The 18,813-nt window shown below is 51.3% G+C and overlaps 1 protein-coding gene across 2 annotated transcripts in view; it reads left to right on the forward strand.

The window, feature by feature from the left end:
• Positions 1-3,764: 3,764 nt before the first annotated feature.
• Positions 3,765-18,813, forward strand: part of DNAJC4 (DnaJ heat shock protein family (Hsp40) member C4) — a 35,224-nt gene continuing 20,175 nt past the window's right edge. Inside the window, exons 1-4 of one of the 2 annotated variants that reach the window (XM_066610444.1) lie at positions 3,765-3,874; positions 8,572-8,616; positions 14,408-14,555; positions 17,518-17,617. In XM_066610444.1, the coding sequence (XP_066466541.1) occupies positions 14,464-14,555; positions 17,518-17,617 (192 nt within the window). In that variant the 5' untranslated portion in view covers positions 3,765-3,874; positions 8,572-8,616; positions 14,408-14,463. The remainder of the gene's footprint in view (positions 3,875-8,571; positions 8,617-14,407; positions 14,556-17,517; positions 17,618-18,813) is intronic. The other variant, XM_066610445.1, reaches the window with a different exon arrangement.

The raw sequence follows: 18,813 nt of genomic DNA on the forward strand, positions 1-18,813 counted from the left end.
AGGAGGCGATGGAGCATGGAGGAGCCCCTGATGGATGCGCTAAAGACGATCAGTCAGTCCAATTGTCCACTCACTCACAATAAGTCCTTTGACGTGACTTTTGCGCACTGATGTGCTGAATGGCTGGCCTGTCCTTAAACTGTGGAGTCTTCAACGTCCCCCTCCCCATTATCTGCTTGCGTGCCATGTGCCGGCTCACAGTGGTTCACTGCATTTGTCTTGTCTCCCTCCTCCCCGCACTTCTTTGATTCTTTACAAAATTATTTCCCCTTTCATCTCCTGCTGTACCGAATCCTACTGAGTGTCAGTAAATTCTAGCTTCCTTTCAGGACCTCGGGGCAGTGCGCAGCTTCTCCCCCATCCGTCACTTTCTCTGTACGGCAACTGTGAGGTGGGCTAGACAGAGAGTTGGTGACTGGCCCTGGGTCACTGCTTTGCTACTGACCAAGGATTTGAACTTGGGCCTTTTTGGACCTGGATGTTGCCTGGCAGTCAAGCGCCTGGTTTTCATGCAAAAGATCCCAGGTTCTGTCCTCAATTCAAGCCATCACCAGTCAGAGTTGACAGAGCTTAGCGAGGGTCTGACTCAGTAGAATGCTGCTTCTGGGCACGGTGGATAGCTGCAGGGCTGGCTTGTCCATGGGGCTGGCCGAAGCGTTCACCTCGGGTAGCAGTTTGACAAAGGGCACCCATTGTCATCTCCTCTGCTCCTTCCCCCACTACCTGGATTGGAAGGAGCCAGAGCAAAAGTGGAGGAGAGTGATGGGCAAGAACACCTCTGAAGCTCTAGCCTACCACTCTTCTCTCTTCTTCTTCTGCTCTGTCACCCCTCTTTTCATTTTCCAATCCTGAAGTGAGAGGAGCAGAGACTGGCATGTCACATGGTTAAGAGGGGTAGCATATGACATGCCACCAGCACTAGGAGGTCTTGGGCCAGCTCTCAGTAGCCCATGACTGCTGCTGTGCTTGTACAGTCCCTAGTTCAAGCCTGGCAGCATCTCCAGGTGAGGTGGGGAAATAGACCCAAGTTCTTAGAACATTTTATGCACATTAACTTGGTGATCCTTTAAAGAATTTCCATAAGAGAAGTCAGTATTTCTCATCTTTGTTTTCTAGGACAGGATGCCTAATCTGAGAGTTTGGTGAATGAGCACTGCCAAGGTGAGCTGAAACATCTACCTTGCTGGGGAGGGGGGTAACTTGATGAACCTTTTCTAACCCTTTCCGCCCAAAGGAGTGGGCTGTGTCCTCTTGGTCTCATCACACTGTCGCCTTTCCACCTGCTCTGTGGCAAGAGCTGTGGTGCTCCAACAAATGGGTTCTGCTCTGGCTTGCCTGAGCTCTGGCTGACCTCTGCTCCGAGGACACGGGACCGCATCCAGAGAGGTTCAGTGAGACTCTGCCAGTCCTTTTTTTAAATTTTTTTTTAAATTAACACACAAACATATAACATACATTTAGGAGTGCTAAATACCATATACCATTACTAATTAATCATACTATATCTCCTAATCTACTTACTCATCTATTTCTACCTCTTATTGATTTATCCATTTATTTATACAATAAATAAATTATTTATACAATAAATAAATAAATACATTTATACAGTGCTTTTTTTGTAAAAAAAAAACAGGTGCAGGAACTCACAACTTGTTAATCATTTATTTATTTATTTAAAAACCATTTTTTATTGGAGAAATAAAATATTTTTATGTGCTTCCCCCCTAAAGATGAACTTACTTCTGAGTAGACATGCATAGGATTGGGCTGTCAATCTCCACACCCCCTTCCCCCTAGCTATTTTTTCTACACACGGGGAAAAATACTGTACAGGTGCACTTGTAGCGTGTAGTATGTAGTGTGGCACTACTTTGAGGAGAGGAAGCAGTGAATGGATTCAAAAAAATGGCTTACATGAGTTCCATGCAGTAAAGTTACTCTAAGCAACTGTGGAAGTAAGAACAAAAAAGGAATTCTTACACGAGAGGGGTTCTTAGTTGCACATAGAAACAGCTACGTTTGCAAACAATCGATTAAAACAATCGATTAATTCAGGTATCAGAATACTCTGTGACTTTGGGAAAGCACTTGGCATGCAATTGTATGTTCTCTGCTGCCCTGAGCAGCTGCTGTACATTGCTGGAGAGGAGCTGCAAACGCTGGCTGGCGGAAGGCATGCTTGTGGGGGAAGGATGAGGAGGATCTCTGGCAAGGCTGGACAGCACGTTGTACACACATAGAATCCCTTTTCACTTGCCCTTACCATATGAAAACGGGTGCAGATATATATCTCTGCCAAGATAAGATTAAGAGCCCAATCCTATGCATGTCTACTCTGAAGTAAGTCTCATTCTAGTCAATGGAGCTTACTCCCAGGAAAGTGCCTAGGATTGCAACCTAAGAGCCCAATCCTATGCATGTCTACTCAGAAGTCCACTTTAGTGAATGGGTCTTACTGTGGATAGGATGGCAGCCTTAGAGTCCAATCCTGTGCCTGTCTACTCAGAAGTAAGTTCCATTATAGTGAATGGGGCTTATTGGGGATAGGATGGCAGCCTCAGGGCCCAATCCTCTGCCTGTCTCCTCAGAAGTCAGTCCCAATAGAGGCAGTGGGGCTTCCTCCCAGGAAAGTGTGGAGAGGACTGCAGCCTTAGAGCCCCTCCTCTGCCTGTCTCCTCAGAAGTCAGTCCCAGTAGAGGCAGCGGGGCTTCCTCCCAGGAAGGTGTGGAGAGGACTGCAGCCTCAGAGCCCTTCCTCTGCCTGTCTACTCAGGCTGCAAGGCTATGACACTTTCCCAGGAGTAAGCCCCATTGAACAAAATGGAGCTTACTTCTGAGTAGACATGCATAGGCTTGGGCTCTCAGGCTGCAAGGCTATGCACCCTTTCCCAGGAGCAAGCCCCATTGAGCACAATGAGACTTACTTCTGAGTAGACACGCCTAGGCTTGTGCTGCAGATTGGTACGGGGGCTGCACCAGCCAACGTCCTTCCCCTTTTCCTCCGCCAAGCCAGTACCTGGGCGTTCCGTGGGTGCCGCAGCCCGTGTCCCTGGCTGGCTGGCTGTCCTCCTCCTCGGCGTTGGCGCGTGTCCCCCGGCTTGGAACCTGCTGGGGAAGCAGAGCACGGGGGGAGAGGCGGGCTGGGCACGGGCAAGAGCTTGGAGATGGGGGCAGGAGGGGGTCGTTGTGCGGTCAGGCAGGGGCCAGGTGCCCACCCAGCTAATGCCTCTGTTTTGCTCCCCCCCTCCTGGAATGCCTCCAAAGGGGGGGCCCCTGCAAAAAGGTACCGGAACTCCGTCCCCCCGCGTTCCATTAGAGAAAAAGCCCTACATTTATACATACAATAAATTTTCCCTAATGCTTTCAAAGCAGACCAAAATGCTTTGGTTGGGAAATACCCGGATGCTGCTCCTCATTCCCCCTCCCGCACCAAAAGGGGCGGGACTTGCCCACGCTGTTCCATTCACCTTCTTTCCCAAGGGGGCGGGGCTTAACCCAGGCTGCTCCTTTCCCCTCCCTTTCCCAAAGGGGCGGGGCTTAGCCCAGGCTGCTCCTTTCCCCTCCCTTTCCAAAAGGGGCGTGGCTTAACCCAGGCTGCTCCTTTCCCCTCCCTTTCTGAAAGCGGCGGGGCTTAGCCCAGGCTGCTCCTTTCCCTTCGCTTTCCCAAAGGGGCGGAGCTTAGCCCAGGCTGCTCCTTCCCCTCCCTTTCCCAAAGGGGCGTGGCTTAGCCAGGCTGCTCCTTTCCCTCCCTTTCCCAAAGGGGCGGGGCTTAGCCCAGGTTGCTCCATTCCACCTCCCCGTCCAAAGGGGCGTGGCTAAGCCCAGCCGGAGATCCGGAAGAAAGGTACCAAAATGGCGGCCGCGACCCGACTGTGAGTTTCTGTGGCAACCGCCGAGTCCCACCGTTACCGTTAGCGCTCCCCCTCCCCTTTCCTACAGCCCCCCCGTCCTCGGGGGTGGAGGCGGTGCTGCGCCGCCTGCGCGCTTCCCAGGGAGGCCCGTCCTCGCGCAGCGCTCCTCCCCGTCCCTGCCGCACCAGCGCCCGCCGCCGCTCACCCTCGGCCCGCCGTGGTCGCCCTCCGCGGCTCCTCTGGCTGTCACCCGAAGCCCTGGCCCCGCCCCGGCCCCGCCCCCAGAACGCTGGGCCGGGAAGCTGCTCTGCTTGGGCCCCTCTCCCTGGGAGGCCGCAGCCCCCCTGCACTCACCCGCTGGGAACACCTCCCACTGAGCCCAGCGGGGCTGCAGCTGCCACCACACTTCCTGTGGCAGGGAGTTCCACAGGCTCCCTGCAGCTACATGCATCAGGGCTCGTCTCCTGGGATGGACTTTGTCCAATCCCTTCCTGATCAGGCACCAGGCACCTTGGAAAACTCTTCATGGAGGACGCAGCCCCTCTGCTGTTTTGCAGGATGGCGGGATGTCCCACTGGACTGAGTGGCCACCACCACATCCCGTGGCAGGGAGTTCTACAAACTAATTAACATCAGAAGAGCCCGGCTGGATGAGGCCAAAGGCCCATGTAGTCCAGCCTCCTGTATCTCACAGTCACCCACCAGATGCCACAGGGAGCACAGAAGGCAAGGAGCACACAAGCAACAAGACACTTGCATGGGGGGGGGGAGAGAAAGATAGAGGAGTTTCTCTCTCTCTCTGTCTCTCTCTCTCACACACACACACTACTAGGCAATACTAGGCTGGGAAGTCCCATGAAATCAGGTGGTGGGAGACTGAGGATGAACAAGAGAAAGTGGTACTTTCAGCTGCCTGCGGAGCTCACTGCACCACAATGAGTGATGGACAATCAAATTAGGACATAAGAAGAGCCTCGCTAGAGAAGGCCAAAGACCCAATGAGTCCAGCTTCCTGTGTCTCATAATGCTCCACAAATACCTCAGGGAGCACACAAGACAACCAGAGGCCTGCATCCTGGTGCCACCCCTTGCACTTGGCATTCAGAGACAGCCCACTTCTAAAACCTGGAGGTTGCACAAACCCATCATGGCTCGTGACCTGTGATGGTCTTTTCTTTCAGAAGCCTGTCCTATTAAGGCATCTAGACCGGATGCTGTCACCACATCCTGTGGCAAGGAGTTCCACAGACTAATGACAGGCTGAATAGAGACTGAGACAAATCCATGGAGGACAAGTCTATCAATAGCTGCTAGGCTCTGTAGCACCTCCGGGTTCAGAGGCAGTCTACCTTTGAAAGCCTGTAGCAGGGGAGTGACAGTGGTAGAGGGCTGTACTGTCATTGCCTGCTTTAGGGCTTGCTAGAGCTGCTGGTGAGCTACTGTGGGAAACAGCATGCTGGACTAGATGGGCCTTGGACCAGATCCAGTTGGGCTGCTCTGAGGTGGAATTCTTTTCCCCAGGTGATTAGGCTGGTTCTCTCCCTTACCACCTTTTAAGTAGACTATTAGGGCCTTCCTGTTTCTGAAGACTTTTTATACCCCTTCCAGAGGGGTAGCTGTGTGAGCATGGAGCAGCAAAAACAGAAAGGAATTTAGGGCACAAGCCTAACCAGGTCTACTCAGAAGTAAGTCTTATTTTGTTCAATGGGGCTTACTCTCAGGAAAGTGTGGTTAGGATTGCAGCCTTAGTGGACCCTGAAAGGCAAAATGAATTTATTGCAGTCTTTTGTGGACTATAATTCCACAGTCTGTGGTCAGAGTTTTAGGCTCCCTCTCTGTGAAGGTAGGATTGTGCAGTCCCAGATCTCTGCAGTCATCCTTGCCCTTTGCTCAAGGAATTAGTCTCAGGAGCTTTTGCTGTGCGGCAACATCCTGGTCTCTCAACCATGGTTAAAGGAAGCAAACCATGGATAAGCATTCTGGTGGCGTCAGGCAAAGAGCAGGGGGTCATTTGCTGCATGTACAGCTCAGAAAAGCCAAGTTTCCCCCTTTGAGCAAAGCAAAACAACTTAACAGCCTCCTGCTCAGGGAAAGGAAAGAGAGCCACTTGACACCTCCCGGAGGAGCCGTTTCAAGTGAACTGCATCTTACAAGCTTACTGGAACAGGGTGTCTCAGGCTCACCATCCCCAGGGCAACTTTTGCAGTGACTGATCAAAAGCACTCCTAATTAAGAGCATCCCTTAAACAGCATGCGGGCAGTAGCTCATTTTGGAGAGCTCTGCTGCGCTCTTAGCCTGCAGGATGAATGGGAACCGATCCATCCGCAGCTCTGTGGCTGGAACTGCTTCTCTCTCTCCCCCCTTTTCTTTTCCCCCTCAGCCTTTTTTACAAGCAAAGAAAGCCAGGCCATTTGTTTGTGCAGTGATCCTATTTTGCTTGAAGAAGCAGCACCACCTATTCAAGCAGGATAGTTTAGTCAGGCCCCGGTAGAGCTTCCATAGATAAGCAGTGCACAGGAATTTCAGACAGGGACGGCAGAGCAACAGTGGTTGAAAGGGAAGAGGAACAGAAAGCAAAGGGAAAAGGCATGTTTTGAGCACATAATTCCACCGCCCTCCCACGAAACATCATGCATGCAGGCCTTTGTCCAGGCAGCACTGCTCCCTTGTAAACCCTGCTGAGGTCTGTGACTAACCGATTGGCTTATGGATAGTTTTGTGAGCTACACCGTCCAGGGACAGAGAATTAACTCTCACAATACCTGAACCAGGGGATCAGCCCATGAAAGCGATTGGCGGGAGAGATTTAGGACGGGGCTAGTTGTGATGGCTACGTACGGGGTTAAAGGGCAGTGTGTCGCCCAACGTGCAATGCAGGGGGTTATGGTGGGGGAGGGGTTCATTTCCTGCAAGTGGGCTACTTAGATAAGCTGGAACCATGAATCCTTGAAGCCCTCATTTGCAAACGCAGAGGTGGGTTCATGTTGTGTCCATGTTGTGTGTGCATCGTGTATGCCCGGGTGTGGCACAGGTCCATCATAAGCACCACTATCACCGACAGAGGCAGCTGACAGTTCTGGCACAGACTACCTGTGGAGGCAGGGTGGGGCACCTCTCCCCGATCGCACCCACAAAGGCCTTGGTGCCCCTGTGGCCACTGCTCTCTATCTTTTTGTCCAGCACTCCCCACAGCTGTCACACTGCAAGCAGAAAATGTGGACTAAGCACTCTTGCCAACTCAGCTGGCAGTCGATTGCCAAGACAGGTGACAGGACAATAATATTATTTCACTTGCCCTGAATGATTCCCACCCTTCCTCCCTAGAGCAAAACATGGTGCAGTGGAGTGGGGGATAGACATCCCAGTAACTGGTCAGGCCAAGACCTGTTTAGCTGTGGATGTAGAACAAATTCAATTACTGTACGGTTTTGCAAGATTACGATTTGCAGGACACGGACCAGAAAGGCTCGAGTTCAAATCCTTAGTCAGTAGCAAAGCTGTAACCCAGGGCCAGTCACCAACTCTCTAGGTAGCCCACCTCACAGTTGCCATGCAGGGAAAATGATAGATTAGGGAGAAGCTGTGCACTGCCCTGAGGTCCTGAAAGGAAGCTAGAATTTACTGACACTCAGTCGGATTCAGTTCAGCATGAGATGGAAGAGGAAATAATTTTGTAAAGAATCAAAGAAGTGCGGGGAGGAGGGAGACAAGACAAATGCAGTGAACCATTGTGAGCCGGCACATGGCACGCAAGCAGATAATGGGGAGGGGGACGTTGAAGACTCCACAGTTTAAGGACAGGCCAGCCATTCAGCACATCAGTGCGCAAAAGTCACGTCAAAGGGCTTATTGTGAGTGAGTGGACAATTGGACTGACTGATCGTCTTTAGTGCAGCCGTCAGGGGCTCCTCTGCACTCCCTCAATTGCCTCCTCCCCGCTGGGTAAATTTGGATTGTAAATTCCTTGGGGCAGGGATCTGTCTCCCGCTCTCTTTTTCTTGGCTAAAGCTCTCCTCCAGTGGACCGCATCCATTGATGGTGGGGCATAAATAATCCATGGGGGTGGCTGGCATTTTCTCTTAATAAAATAGAGTGTTGGAAAACAGGGTGCACCACAAGCCTATCGGGTGCACCCCAGTCAGAGTTAACAGAGCTCAGCGAGGGTCTGATTCAGTGTTGCTCTGGGCACGGTGGATAGCTGCAGGGCTGGCTCGTCCATGAGGCTGGCTGAAGCAGTCACCTCGGGTAGCAGTTTGGCAGAGGGCACACATTGTCATCTCCTCTGCTCCTTCCCACACTCCCTGGACTGGAAGGAGGCGGAGCAGAAGTGGAGGCGTGGCTGTGGAGGAAAGGAGAGTAGTGGGCTAGAACACCTCCGAAGCTCTATCCTACCACTCTTCTCTCTTCTACTTCCTCTTCTGCTCTACTACCCCTCTTTTCATTTTCCAATCCTGAAGTGAGAGAACTGGCATGTCACGAGATAAGGGGGGAAGCATTTGGCATGCCACCGGCGCCAGGAGGTCTTGGGCCAGCTCTCAGTAGCCCATGACTGCTGCTGCACTTGTACAGTCCCTGGTTCAAAGCCTGGCAGCATCTCCAGGTGAGCTAGGGAAATAGACAGAAGTTCTTGGAACATTTCATGCACATTATCTCAAAATAATGAATTCCTAAAGAATTCCCATAAGAGAACTCAGTATTTCTCATCTCTGTTTTCTAGGACAAGATGCCGAAGCTGTGAGATTGGCAAATGAGTGCTGCCAAGGTGAGCTGAAACATCTACCTTGCAGGGGAGGGGGGTACGTTGATGAACCTTTTCTAACCCTTCCGCCCAGAGGAGTGGGCTGTGTCCTCTTGGTCTCATCACACTGTCGCCTTTCCACCTGCTTTGAGGCAGGAGCTGTGGGTGCTCCAACAAATGGGATCTGCTCTGGCTTGCCTGAGCTCTGGCTCTGATTGCTGCTCCAAGGATGAGGGGTGAAAGGCTTTTTTGCCCTATTGTTATCCAAGTTCTGCCCTCCCCCTTTGCATCTCAGCTACTGCTCCCTCCAACTTCCCAGCCAGGACCCCAGGCAGGGTCACATGACTGCCAAGATGCATAAAGAGGAGGTTCAGTGAGCCTGTGCCAGTCCTGTGGTCACCAAACCTTGCAGCGGCATTATGGAAGACCAGCTTGTTCTTTTTGTTCCCTGATAGAAAAGAATTGCCCTTCCAAAAAGCGTGTTTTCTGTCTCTCTGTTCTTTTTTTGAGAAGAAACATATTTCACTGGGAATGCCACACTTACTAGGTGGAGCTGCCATGTTCTGTAGCAGTCTATCTCTGAGTACCAGACATTGGGAACAGGCAACAGGGAAAGGCCTTAACCTCCCTGCCTTGTTTTTTAAATGACAAATAATGAAGACTCTGCTTTCTGAGTTGCTTCAAAGCCTGTTGTGAGGGGGGCAAAGGCTCTGCTCTGCTCAGAGTGGAGCAGCTCACACCCACAGTCAAGCTGGGCTTCAGCAGAAGTGCTCCGAAAGCCATGAGAGGTTTTTGTGGTTTTCCCAAGTGGCTCTGACATTGGAGGTGAGAAGTAGGATGGTGTTGTGGTTCGGGAGTTGGACTTAGACCTGGAAGATCCAGGTTCAAATCCCTGCTCAGCCATGAAGCTTCATGGGTGACCTTGGGCCAGTCACTCTCTCTCAGCCTCACCTACCTCTCATGATTGTTGTAAGGGCAAAAGGAGGGGAGGAACCATGTGCACCACCCTGAGCTCATTGGAGGACAGGTGGCATGAAAAATGTGAAAAAGAAATAAAAATAAAATACTACCACCACTGCCACCAAACCCTTCTGTGACTTGGTATGGCGGCTATGGGTAGAGGTGAGACCTTCTTAAATCCTTTGCATGAAAACCATTTGTGGGACTCTGGAAAAAAGGACTCTTGGGGTGAAAGGCTCTTTTGCCCTATCATTCCTGGTCCATCCAGGTTCTGCCCCCCCCTTTGCATCTCAGCTACTGCTCCCTCCAACTTCCCAGCTGTGACCCCAGACAGGGTCACATGACTGCCAAGATGCATAAAGAGGAGGATTAGGGGCAGATCCCCAGCTGAAGGGGGAAGCAGAGGTGAATGAGCCATTTTCTTGTTTTCAAATGGTCGGTGAGTGAGACTTTACTGGGGCTGAGTTCCAAATCTGGCCCCTTCAGACCCTGGCAGCATCTCCAGGTAGGGCTAGAATAGACCCCTGAACCGGGTACCCTGCAGGAGCCCTGCCAGTCAGTGCTCAACAATGCTGAGTTGGCTGGACCAAAGTCAGGACTCAGCCGTAACCTGCTTCCTGTGTCGGAGCAGAGCTTCCAGCGCCCACAAGAAGGACCCGCAGTCACCCGTTCAGAGTTCTGGCAGCTTGGCGCCTCTCGTTCTTTTCTCTCTGTTTATTTTTTGAGCTGGTTCGTGCAGCGTGGAATTGATTTAGCGGGCTCCGGGCTGCAACAGCCCAGATGGTGTTTTTGCAAACGCTGAGAAGAGAACAAATAAACACCCTAATAGTGCCGTGTAGGCAGAATTGTGACAGAAAGATGGGGGGGGGGAGAGAGAGAGAGATGTGTGGGGAGGGAAGCAGCTGGCCCACTCAAACCTCATAGGCACTACCATGCCAGCTGGTAATGTGTGCCAGATATATTGGTGGCAGCACACATGGTCTGCAGCAGTTTCTGTTCTGTGTTATCCCGCGTGTCTCTGTGCCCTTCTCGGTCGATTAAGGCCACTTGCACAAAAAAAAACCCATCCATTAAGATTCTTAATAATGTCACATAATGCTGGAGCACCTCCCTGATGAAAAAAGGCTACAGCGTTTGGGGCTCTTCAGTCTGGAAAAAGGCGCCTGAGGGGAAGGACATGATTGGGGTGGACAAAGTTATGCATGGGATGGATTAAGGGGTATTCTATTCCCTCTCGCACAACTCCAGAACCGGGGGGACATCCACTAAAATAGAGTGGCAGAAGAGTGAGAACAAAGCATGGCATTAATCGGCGGAACTCCTTGCCACAGGATGTGATGAATAGCACCTGGCCTAGACGCCTTCAAAAAGAGTTAGGACGGATTGCTGGAGGAAAAGTCCATCACAAGTTATGAGCCATGCTGGGTATACACAACCTCCTGGTTTTAGAAGCAACCTATCTCTGAATGCCAGGTGCAAGGGACTGGCAACAGGATGTGGATATTTTGTTGTGTTGAGTGCTTCCTGATGTGTCTGGTTGGTCTCTGTGAGATGCAGAAAGCTGAACTAGATGGCCCTTTGGCCTGATTCAGCAGGGCTCTTTTTATGTTCTTTTGCTCTTATGTATGTGTGCCATAATAAGAAGGGGTTTTCAAGGCCATCTAGTCCAGCCCCGCACTAGAAGCAGGAAAATTCTCTCTAGGGCACCTCAAGGAGGGCTTCTCTGGGGCATCAGGAGAACCCACCTCTTCCCTGGCTAGTTGGTCTCTTCGCTGAACTGCTCTGACAGTTAATAATTTCTTCCTGATATGCATTCGAAATCTACCCTCTTGCAGCCTGCCACTCTGCAACAGAAGGAGTCTCTGCCTCAAGGGCTTCGCAATCGAGATATAAACACTAGGCAGAAGACAGAGAAAAGGGTTTGAGGGAAGTAAGAGAGAGAGAGGATGCAAATCCAGGTTATCTGTACTGCAAAGAGTGACAGAGCTGGAAAAGCGGGAGAGAGAGAGAAGTCCCTGCCCCAAAGATCTTGCAATCTAAAGAGATAAAATGAAGACAAGAGAGGAAAGGAGAGGTAAGGAAAGATGAGGGAAGTCTGTACAAGGAGGAAGGGACAGCTAGCCACCTCGTACCTGGAGTCCCAGGGGACAAATTCTTGCTTTCAGGCCTCAGTTATACTGTGGAACTTACTGCCACAAGATGTGATTTGCATGAATGGAAACGTATTACAGTTCAGAGTGAGTTTAGGGCTTCCTTTCTCTCTCTGCGAAGCCGGAATGTTTAACAGTTCAAAACCTTAAAAAAGTTTCAGGGTTTTAGTTTAATCCATCACGATTAGGGATTAGGCCAATGAGACCATCACAAGGCCCCGGATTATTTTCACATCTGTCCGGGGAGCTTCGCAGCTCCTGACCCCAGCTGCTGTTGGGAATCTGCCCTGGGAACATCTGGCCCCAGCTGCGGCTGGAAATGGGGTACAGGCTGTCACTGCCAAGGCCCTGCATCATGTATGGGCAGCAAGTGCTGTACGTGGAAGATCGGGACAATTGCACACTCCTTAGTAAGAGATTAGTGGGGAAACAACAGAGTGCACATGAACCTCTCCTTGGGGCAGAAGATCTTGAAGTGGGGTGGGTGCTGCAGTCCAGCAGTCACCTGTCCACAGAACAGGCAGGGCTGGGGCATTTTGATGCATCTAGTGGCTGGACAAAGCCTGTGCAATAAGCAACAAGCTGAATGCCCCCCTCCTGCACTGAAACTGATCCACCAGTGACCCAAATAACCTGGTGCTTTGGCTGCCTGCTGAGAGCCAACTTAGCGTCATGGCTGAAGGCTTCCCCCCCCCCAATCTAATCTCACATCTCCCAAGAGCTTGGTCTGAGGCCATAAGCAAACCGCTCCACTCCTGGCCTCAATTGTCCCCATCTGTGACATGGAGAACGATTGTCAATCACCACTCAGGGCTGCCGTTGACATCTCAGGAGAACGCAGATGAGGCACTCAGGAAGTGTGGGAAGGAGAATCAGGTAGAGGAATCAGGAATCGCTGAAGCTAGATGAAAACATTGGGAGAAGGGAGGTAGATGGTCATCACCATGCGCGGGTCTCCAAGGGACCTCATGCCCTGCTGTTTTGCTCTGATGTTCCCTTCTCACCTGGAATGTCCCTTCCCTCCTGCTCCACTTCCCCCGCCATCCTGTTGTATTTTTATCTCCCGAAAGATGCAGCGCTGAATGCTCTCTGCTGTTATGTGCCTATAAGGCTTGAACTCCAGAGAGATGAATGTGGGAGGGAGGACAAGTGGAGGGAGCGCCACTTTCATCCGTCAATGACTGGGCAATGACAGTGAAGCCTAACCTCTTTGGACAGGTTGCTTTGTTGTGGTTTCTAATACATGGCAGTGACAGTTTTTGGGAACCTGTTCATTTACGGTGGCACCGCGTCCATCAGGCCCAGCTGCGCCTGGCTTTTCATGGGGCCTTGCGAACATTTCTGCTGCCCCTCTTTCCTCTTATCGACTTGGGGGGGCCACGAGGCAGTTCGCAGGGCTCGGCTGAGGGGAAAGCGAGAGAACAGTTTGGAGGAAAAAGACCGAGGGAGCCGTGTTGATGGTTTGCAGCAATAGGATATGGCAGAGGAAGGGTCCCGGGCTTGTTGCCATGGCAGCCAATTAGCGGCCTGATACGAACGCAGATGGAGAAGGCGCCTGGGCAATTAGGCTCCCGATTAAGGCAGCCCCGGCCTGGAATTGGGCGCTCATCGCCCTTGAGCTCTTCAAGGTCAGGTTGCAAGGCGGCCACATCCTCCTTGCGGTCTGGCTACGTGTGCGTGGTAATCTGGATTCAGACTGGATTAGTCCCGGGAGCATTTGCCGTCACTTGAGGGGCCCTGGGTCAGGTCGGGAAGTCATGGGCCGAGCATCGGGGAGAAGGACTGGCCTAGCTTTCTGCCTGCCATATTAACTCAGGCTGGCTTTGTGCCAGTGCAGGTGTCAGTTGGCGACTTTGGACAGGTGTAGCACCAAGTTCACATCTTCTTACTTGTAGAGATATACAGCTAAGCATTTAGGGCTTTATCCTACCAGTTTCTCAATAAGTAGTGGTGCTGCAGAGTCATTTTAAATATAACTAGACCATAAATATTTATAATATAATTCTTAGATAGATAGATATAATTCTTAAATAGAATAGATTCTTAAATTATATGAGTTTTTGTCTTCTTGCAGTGATTCCCTGTCCCCTTCCATGCACATTTTTGGGGGCTGCAGGCCAGAGAAAAGTTTGATAACCGCATGACTGTCAAATCCAGGCCTCTCTGTTCAGAACCTATCTCTCTGTACCCGAGGACTCAATCATTAAGGGTTCCTGTTGTGGATACTCATCAATGCATTGGACTTCATATGTACTGTCTCTGACAGGCAAAGAAAAGCAGTGGGTATGTGGAAACCCATGTGGCTGTGTGTGTGAGCTGGCAAGAAATGGACATGACCGCTGCCACCTGAGTCAGGCCGTTTTGTAACCAGCTCAGCTTTGTCAAGCACTGACTGGCAGCTGCCGCCCAGGGTTCCAGACCAGGGGTCTTTCCCAGCTCTGCCTGGAGACGCTGCCAGGAATTGAACCTGGGGTCTCCTGCATCCAGAGCAGGGGCTCTCCCACTGAGCTACTGTGTCACCCACCCCATCTCGACAGCCTTAGCCAAAGCCATCATTTTCCCATCCTCTGCCTGAGATGTGGAGATGATGATCTTGGCTTTGCCTTGAGGAGATTACCAAAGTCCTGTACGTGGAGTGCTGTGAAGATCCTCCTTTGTCCATTGACTGTTGAATCCCATCTGCCTGTCTTTCTCTCTCTCCCCAGCCTTTTTAGGTCTGGGTCTTCCTAGAATTCGGTTGTGGCATCCCTGGGATCTGACTATGACTTTAGCCATTGCCTGCTTCCTCTGCCGATGCTGCCAACAGAGCAGAAGCGCCAGGCACCGCCTGTTTTCAACCACACCCTGCAGCTGGTGAGTAAATATATGACACTGCCCCACCAAGACAGACTGTTGATCCCTCTCATTTAGTGGGACCCGTACTGACTGGCAGCAGCCATTGCTGAGCTACGTCCCCACTGAGTGCTGGCCTCATGGTTCATCCAGGCAGAGGTGTCACTAGAGCTCATTGCATCGCCCCCTGGGTGGAGTGTCCACCTCCCTGGGGTTCCTTGCAGGGGAAGCCTCAGACCAAGCCAGGGGGAGGGGATTCACGGCACCCTTGTCCTCCTCCCTGGAGGTGGGACCTGAGGCCCTTGGTCTTCAGGCAGGGGCTCCAGCTCTAGCCTCCTGCCTTCCCTCTACAGAACTGCCTGTCATCACAGGCCTCCCTGCTTTTATCCTTCCCAGCCACACCCTTGGCTCCTCCCCTGCCTCCCTCTCTAGGCTTAAAGGGGCCCTGACCCTGGCCTGCTTCCCTCCTCTTTGGTGGTTAATGGTGACCCGGCCCTGCTCACTGCTCAGGTCCTGTGAGCCCTGGGGGGACAGTCTCTCCCACCCAGCCGCCCTACATCTTACCTGGTCAGCTGGAGAGGTGGTGACGACTCTATGGCTGGGCAGTTCTGCCCCTGGCCTGCAGCCAGGTAAGGCAGGGGTCGGGCAAGGGCTCGACCCCTGACAACTATATCACAGCACAAGTCACCCAACAAATCAGTAACTAACACAAAACCAATTTGTGGCCAACTTGATGACACTCACACAACTGAATAAGATTAGGATTAGTTCTGATACATTAAAATGAGAGCTGACTCTTGCTAACACTTTATTAATTCCCTAAGTGCTCATTACCTCTCAGAACAATCAGTCTCATTGGTCGGTTTTGAGTGAAGGAAATCCACTTTTTGTGACATAAGGCAGTTGTGTTTTCCTTTTCTGGTTATTTGGCCATAGCCTTTGATAGGATACAGATATTTCAACGAGGTTTCATTGCATTCTGCATGGACTTCTGTACAGACTGATATATAGCATGGTGGTATTATTTGAAAATACCAAGATTTCACAATTTTGGCCAGCAGTGGTGTCACACACACACCCCAAGTGTGTCACCTGGTGCGGTCCACACACACCCCCAGTGATGCCACTGCATCCAGGGTCTCCGAGAACCTTCCATGTAAATTACGAACCTTGTGGCCTAGTGAAGGAACTTAAAGCCAGAACAAACTTGTTGTGTGGTTTTGCTGTGTGTGATTATACAGGCCACCACCTGGTCCAGGTTCAGAAAGGACCACCCTTTTCTACTGCGCTGGTGTATTTTAAAATTGTCCCATCCTTGTCCTCCCCCAGGAGCAAGAGCTCCAAAGTTTCCTGCCACCTAGTCCTCCAGGGCTGCACCTGTTTAAACACAAATGTATTGACTCTGGTGAAATTAGCAAGATTAATTCCCCAAGCAAAAGGGAAGCACCAAAGAAGGAGGGGAATCCAGCCCCTTCCATTGGCAATTTTTCCTTGTTCCAGGCCTTCCGGGATAGCAAAGGAGAACTGGCGCGGTCTGGGGGAATAGTATATACACAGCTGGTGGATGTTATCCGTACTCCTTTCAGATACGTCCTCTTCAGTCTGGCATGAACCAGCTGTTGTTTTGTTTTCTCTGCATGTCAGAAAGAGAATTCCAATTTCTTACGCATGCTTCTCCCAGCTCTTTAAGAGTCAGATCTTGTGTGCTGGGAGAGGGGAGTGAAGGACCCTAAGCAGTCCGCCTGAAGAACAGAATGGAATGGAGTATTTTAGGTCAGTTATCCTCCTATCCTCCTGTTCCTGCTGCCTCCTATCTTGTGAAATCAGCAAAGCAGATATCCCCCACACAAGTCACTAGTCCGCAAGGTGATGACAGCTGGCGTACACATCACAGCGGAGAGGTGAAGCTGCAACTTGCAGCGCTCCCCAGTTCGAATCCTGCCTCTGCCATGAATTCTCTCTCAGAGGCACTGCCCTGCACCCTCAGTCTTCCCCATCTGCACAATGGGGATAATAATAGCTTGCATATCTTACGGGCTGTCGGCATGGAATGTGTCAGGGTAATTCAGGCAAAGAGTTTTACATGCTGGGAAAGCACTAGGCCATACTGTGGCCCAGGGGCCACATCCAGCCTGCCACAAGATTTTATCTGTTCCACAGCAACTTAAAGTATTTTTTTCCTCAGCCACACGTTCAGACAGCCAACGCTTGCAGTTCTGTCTGCTGCCCTCCCTACCATGTGTCCAGAGTGGCACCAGGCTTCCAGGTGATTACTCAGGTTCTCATACAGCCTTCTGCTTTCACACACACATGCATGAACATTTGCACTGAGTCAACCCAGTATAGCTCAGCACTGACTGGCAGTTGCTTTCCAGGCATGGTTCTTTCCCCAGAGATGCAAGGACCTCCTGTGGGCAAACTGGGACTCCAAAACTCAGCAGTGGTCCTTTATCTACCATACCCTGAGGAGCTGTGTGTTTTGCGATCAGCGCATGGGTGAACATTCAGCCCCACTGAATCAGGCCATAGGCCCATCTGTCCAGCTTCCTGTATCTCACGGTGGCCCACCAAATGCCCCAGGGAGCACACCAGATAACAAGAAGACCTGCATCCTGGTGCCCTCCCTTGCATCCGGCATTCTGACGTGGCCCATTTCTAAAATCAGGAGGTTGCACATACCCATTATGGCTTGTAACCCGTAATGGATTTTTCCTCCAGAAACTTGTCCAATCCCCTTTTAAAGGCATCTCGGCCAGATGCCATCACCACATCCTGTGGCAAGGAGTTCCACAGATCAATTACACGCTGAGTATGCTTTTGTCTGTCCTCACTCCTCCAACACCCAATTTTAGCAGATGTCCTCTGGTTCTGTTGTTGTGTGAGAGGGAAAAGAAAAGAAAGAAAAGGGTGCAGTGGGAGACATAAGTGCAGGGTGCAGGGAGAGGGTGCTGGAGTAACCCCAGGTGTATCTTCTGTCTTGTAGGTCACCAGCCAGGAATAGCAGCTACTATGACTTGCTGGGGATCAAGGAGGACGCCACCATGGAGGATATCAAGCGGGCCTTTTTCCAGAAGTCTAAACAGGTACTATTGTATTTCAAAGAAAATGGAGAGGAGGGTATGTCCCAGCAACTGGGATAATACAGGGACAATTTGGAGCAGCAAGTGGGAGGAAAGTGAAAGATACCCCCTGTCCTCCTCCTGCTGCTGTCTTGTGAAATCCACCCAGTGGATAAGCCTACACAAGTTGCTAGTCCACAAGCGTTCTCTGCCTGGACACTGTTTTCGCTCATCCCAGGCAAAAAGGCAAGCCCAAGACCCATGCAGGTTTCTGGGTATTTGTGGTCAATACAAGGCCACATCAACTGCCTTTGTGGCATGGACTTCTCCCATGGCTCGAAACTGCAGGGCAGGGCCACGATCCTCCGGGAAGTCCTCCTGCCTGTGCGCAAACTGGAACAAACTAGAGGATGAGGCTGCTTGGAGTGTGTCAGATGGGAAGAGAGCACCAAAGCCCTCGAGTGCCTTTTTTATTTTTTAAATCTATATTTAGAGTCTTGCTAAACAAACCTTTTGCATCCTAAAACATTTGGACCACATCTTTGGGATTTTCTCCTTTCCTGAAGAGGGCAGTGTTGGGCTGAAAGAGGGCCAGCTGGACTGTGCCAAGGAAAAACGCCAGACACGTCCTCGTCCTTGCGCCGTCGCTGGTGTTTTCGCACGAGTGTGTTCATTTGCATTCCCGTTCTGGTTCAGATGTTAATTTTTGTGTGTGTGTGAGAGAGAGAGAAAGAGAGAGAGAGCCAGCTAGCGCCAGTGCATCAAGCCGACATTATACTTCAAGCGGGGGGGCGGGGTGTCCTACGGCTTCCACTGCTATGAAGACAGTCATTTAGAATCGCAGAGGTTGAGGGGTGCTCATCTTGCCCCAAAGAACCTGAAAACTTGGGGCTTGCTTGCTTGCTGCTAAAATGAGTGCGCATCCCCCCCCCCAGATCCTCTGAGCTACTAGCTTGCCAGGGGAACCAGTGTGTTCCTTCCTCCCCCCCTCCCCATGTTGTGCTAGTCCCAAAGGCTTTCAGCTGATGACAGGTACATGCCCATCACATGTTTACCTGCTTTGCAGGTGCAGCGGCCTCCGTCAGATTGCTCACAGCTTGCGCATGTGCCCCCGTTAAGGAAACAGAACCTCTCCATGTGCTTGCAGGAGGGAGAAAGTTGCTCAGACCCTCTTGATATGGTTGTGGGTGCTTTTGCAGGGCAACAAGGGCCGGTCCCTT

This window comes from Tiliqua scincoides, chromosome 15 (assembly GCF_035046505.1).
Source record: "Tiliqua scincoides isolate rTilSci1 chromosome 15, rTilSci1.hap2, whole genome shotgun sequence".
NCBI lineage: Eukaryota > Metazoa > Chordata > Lepidosauria > Squamata > Scincidae > Tiliqua > Tiliqua scincoides.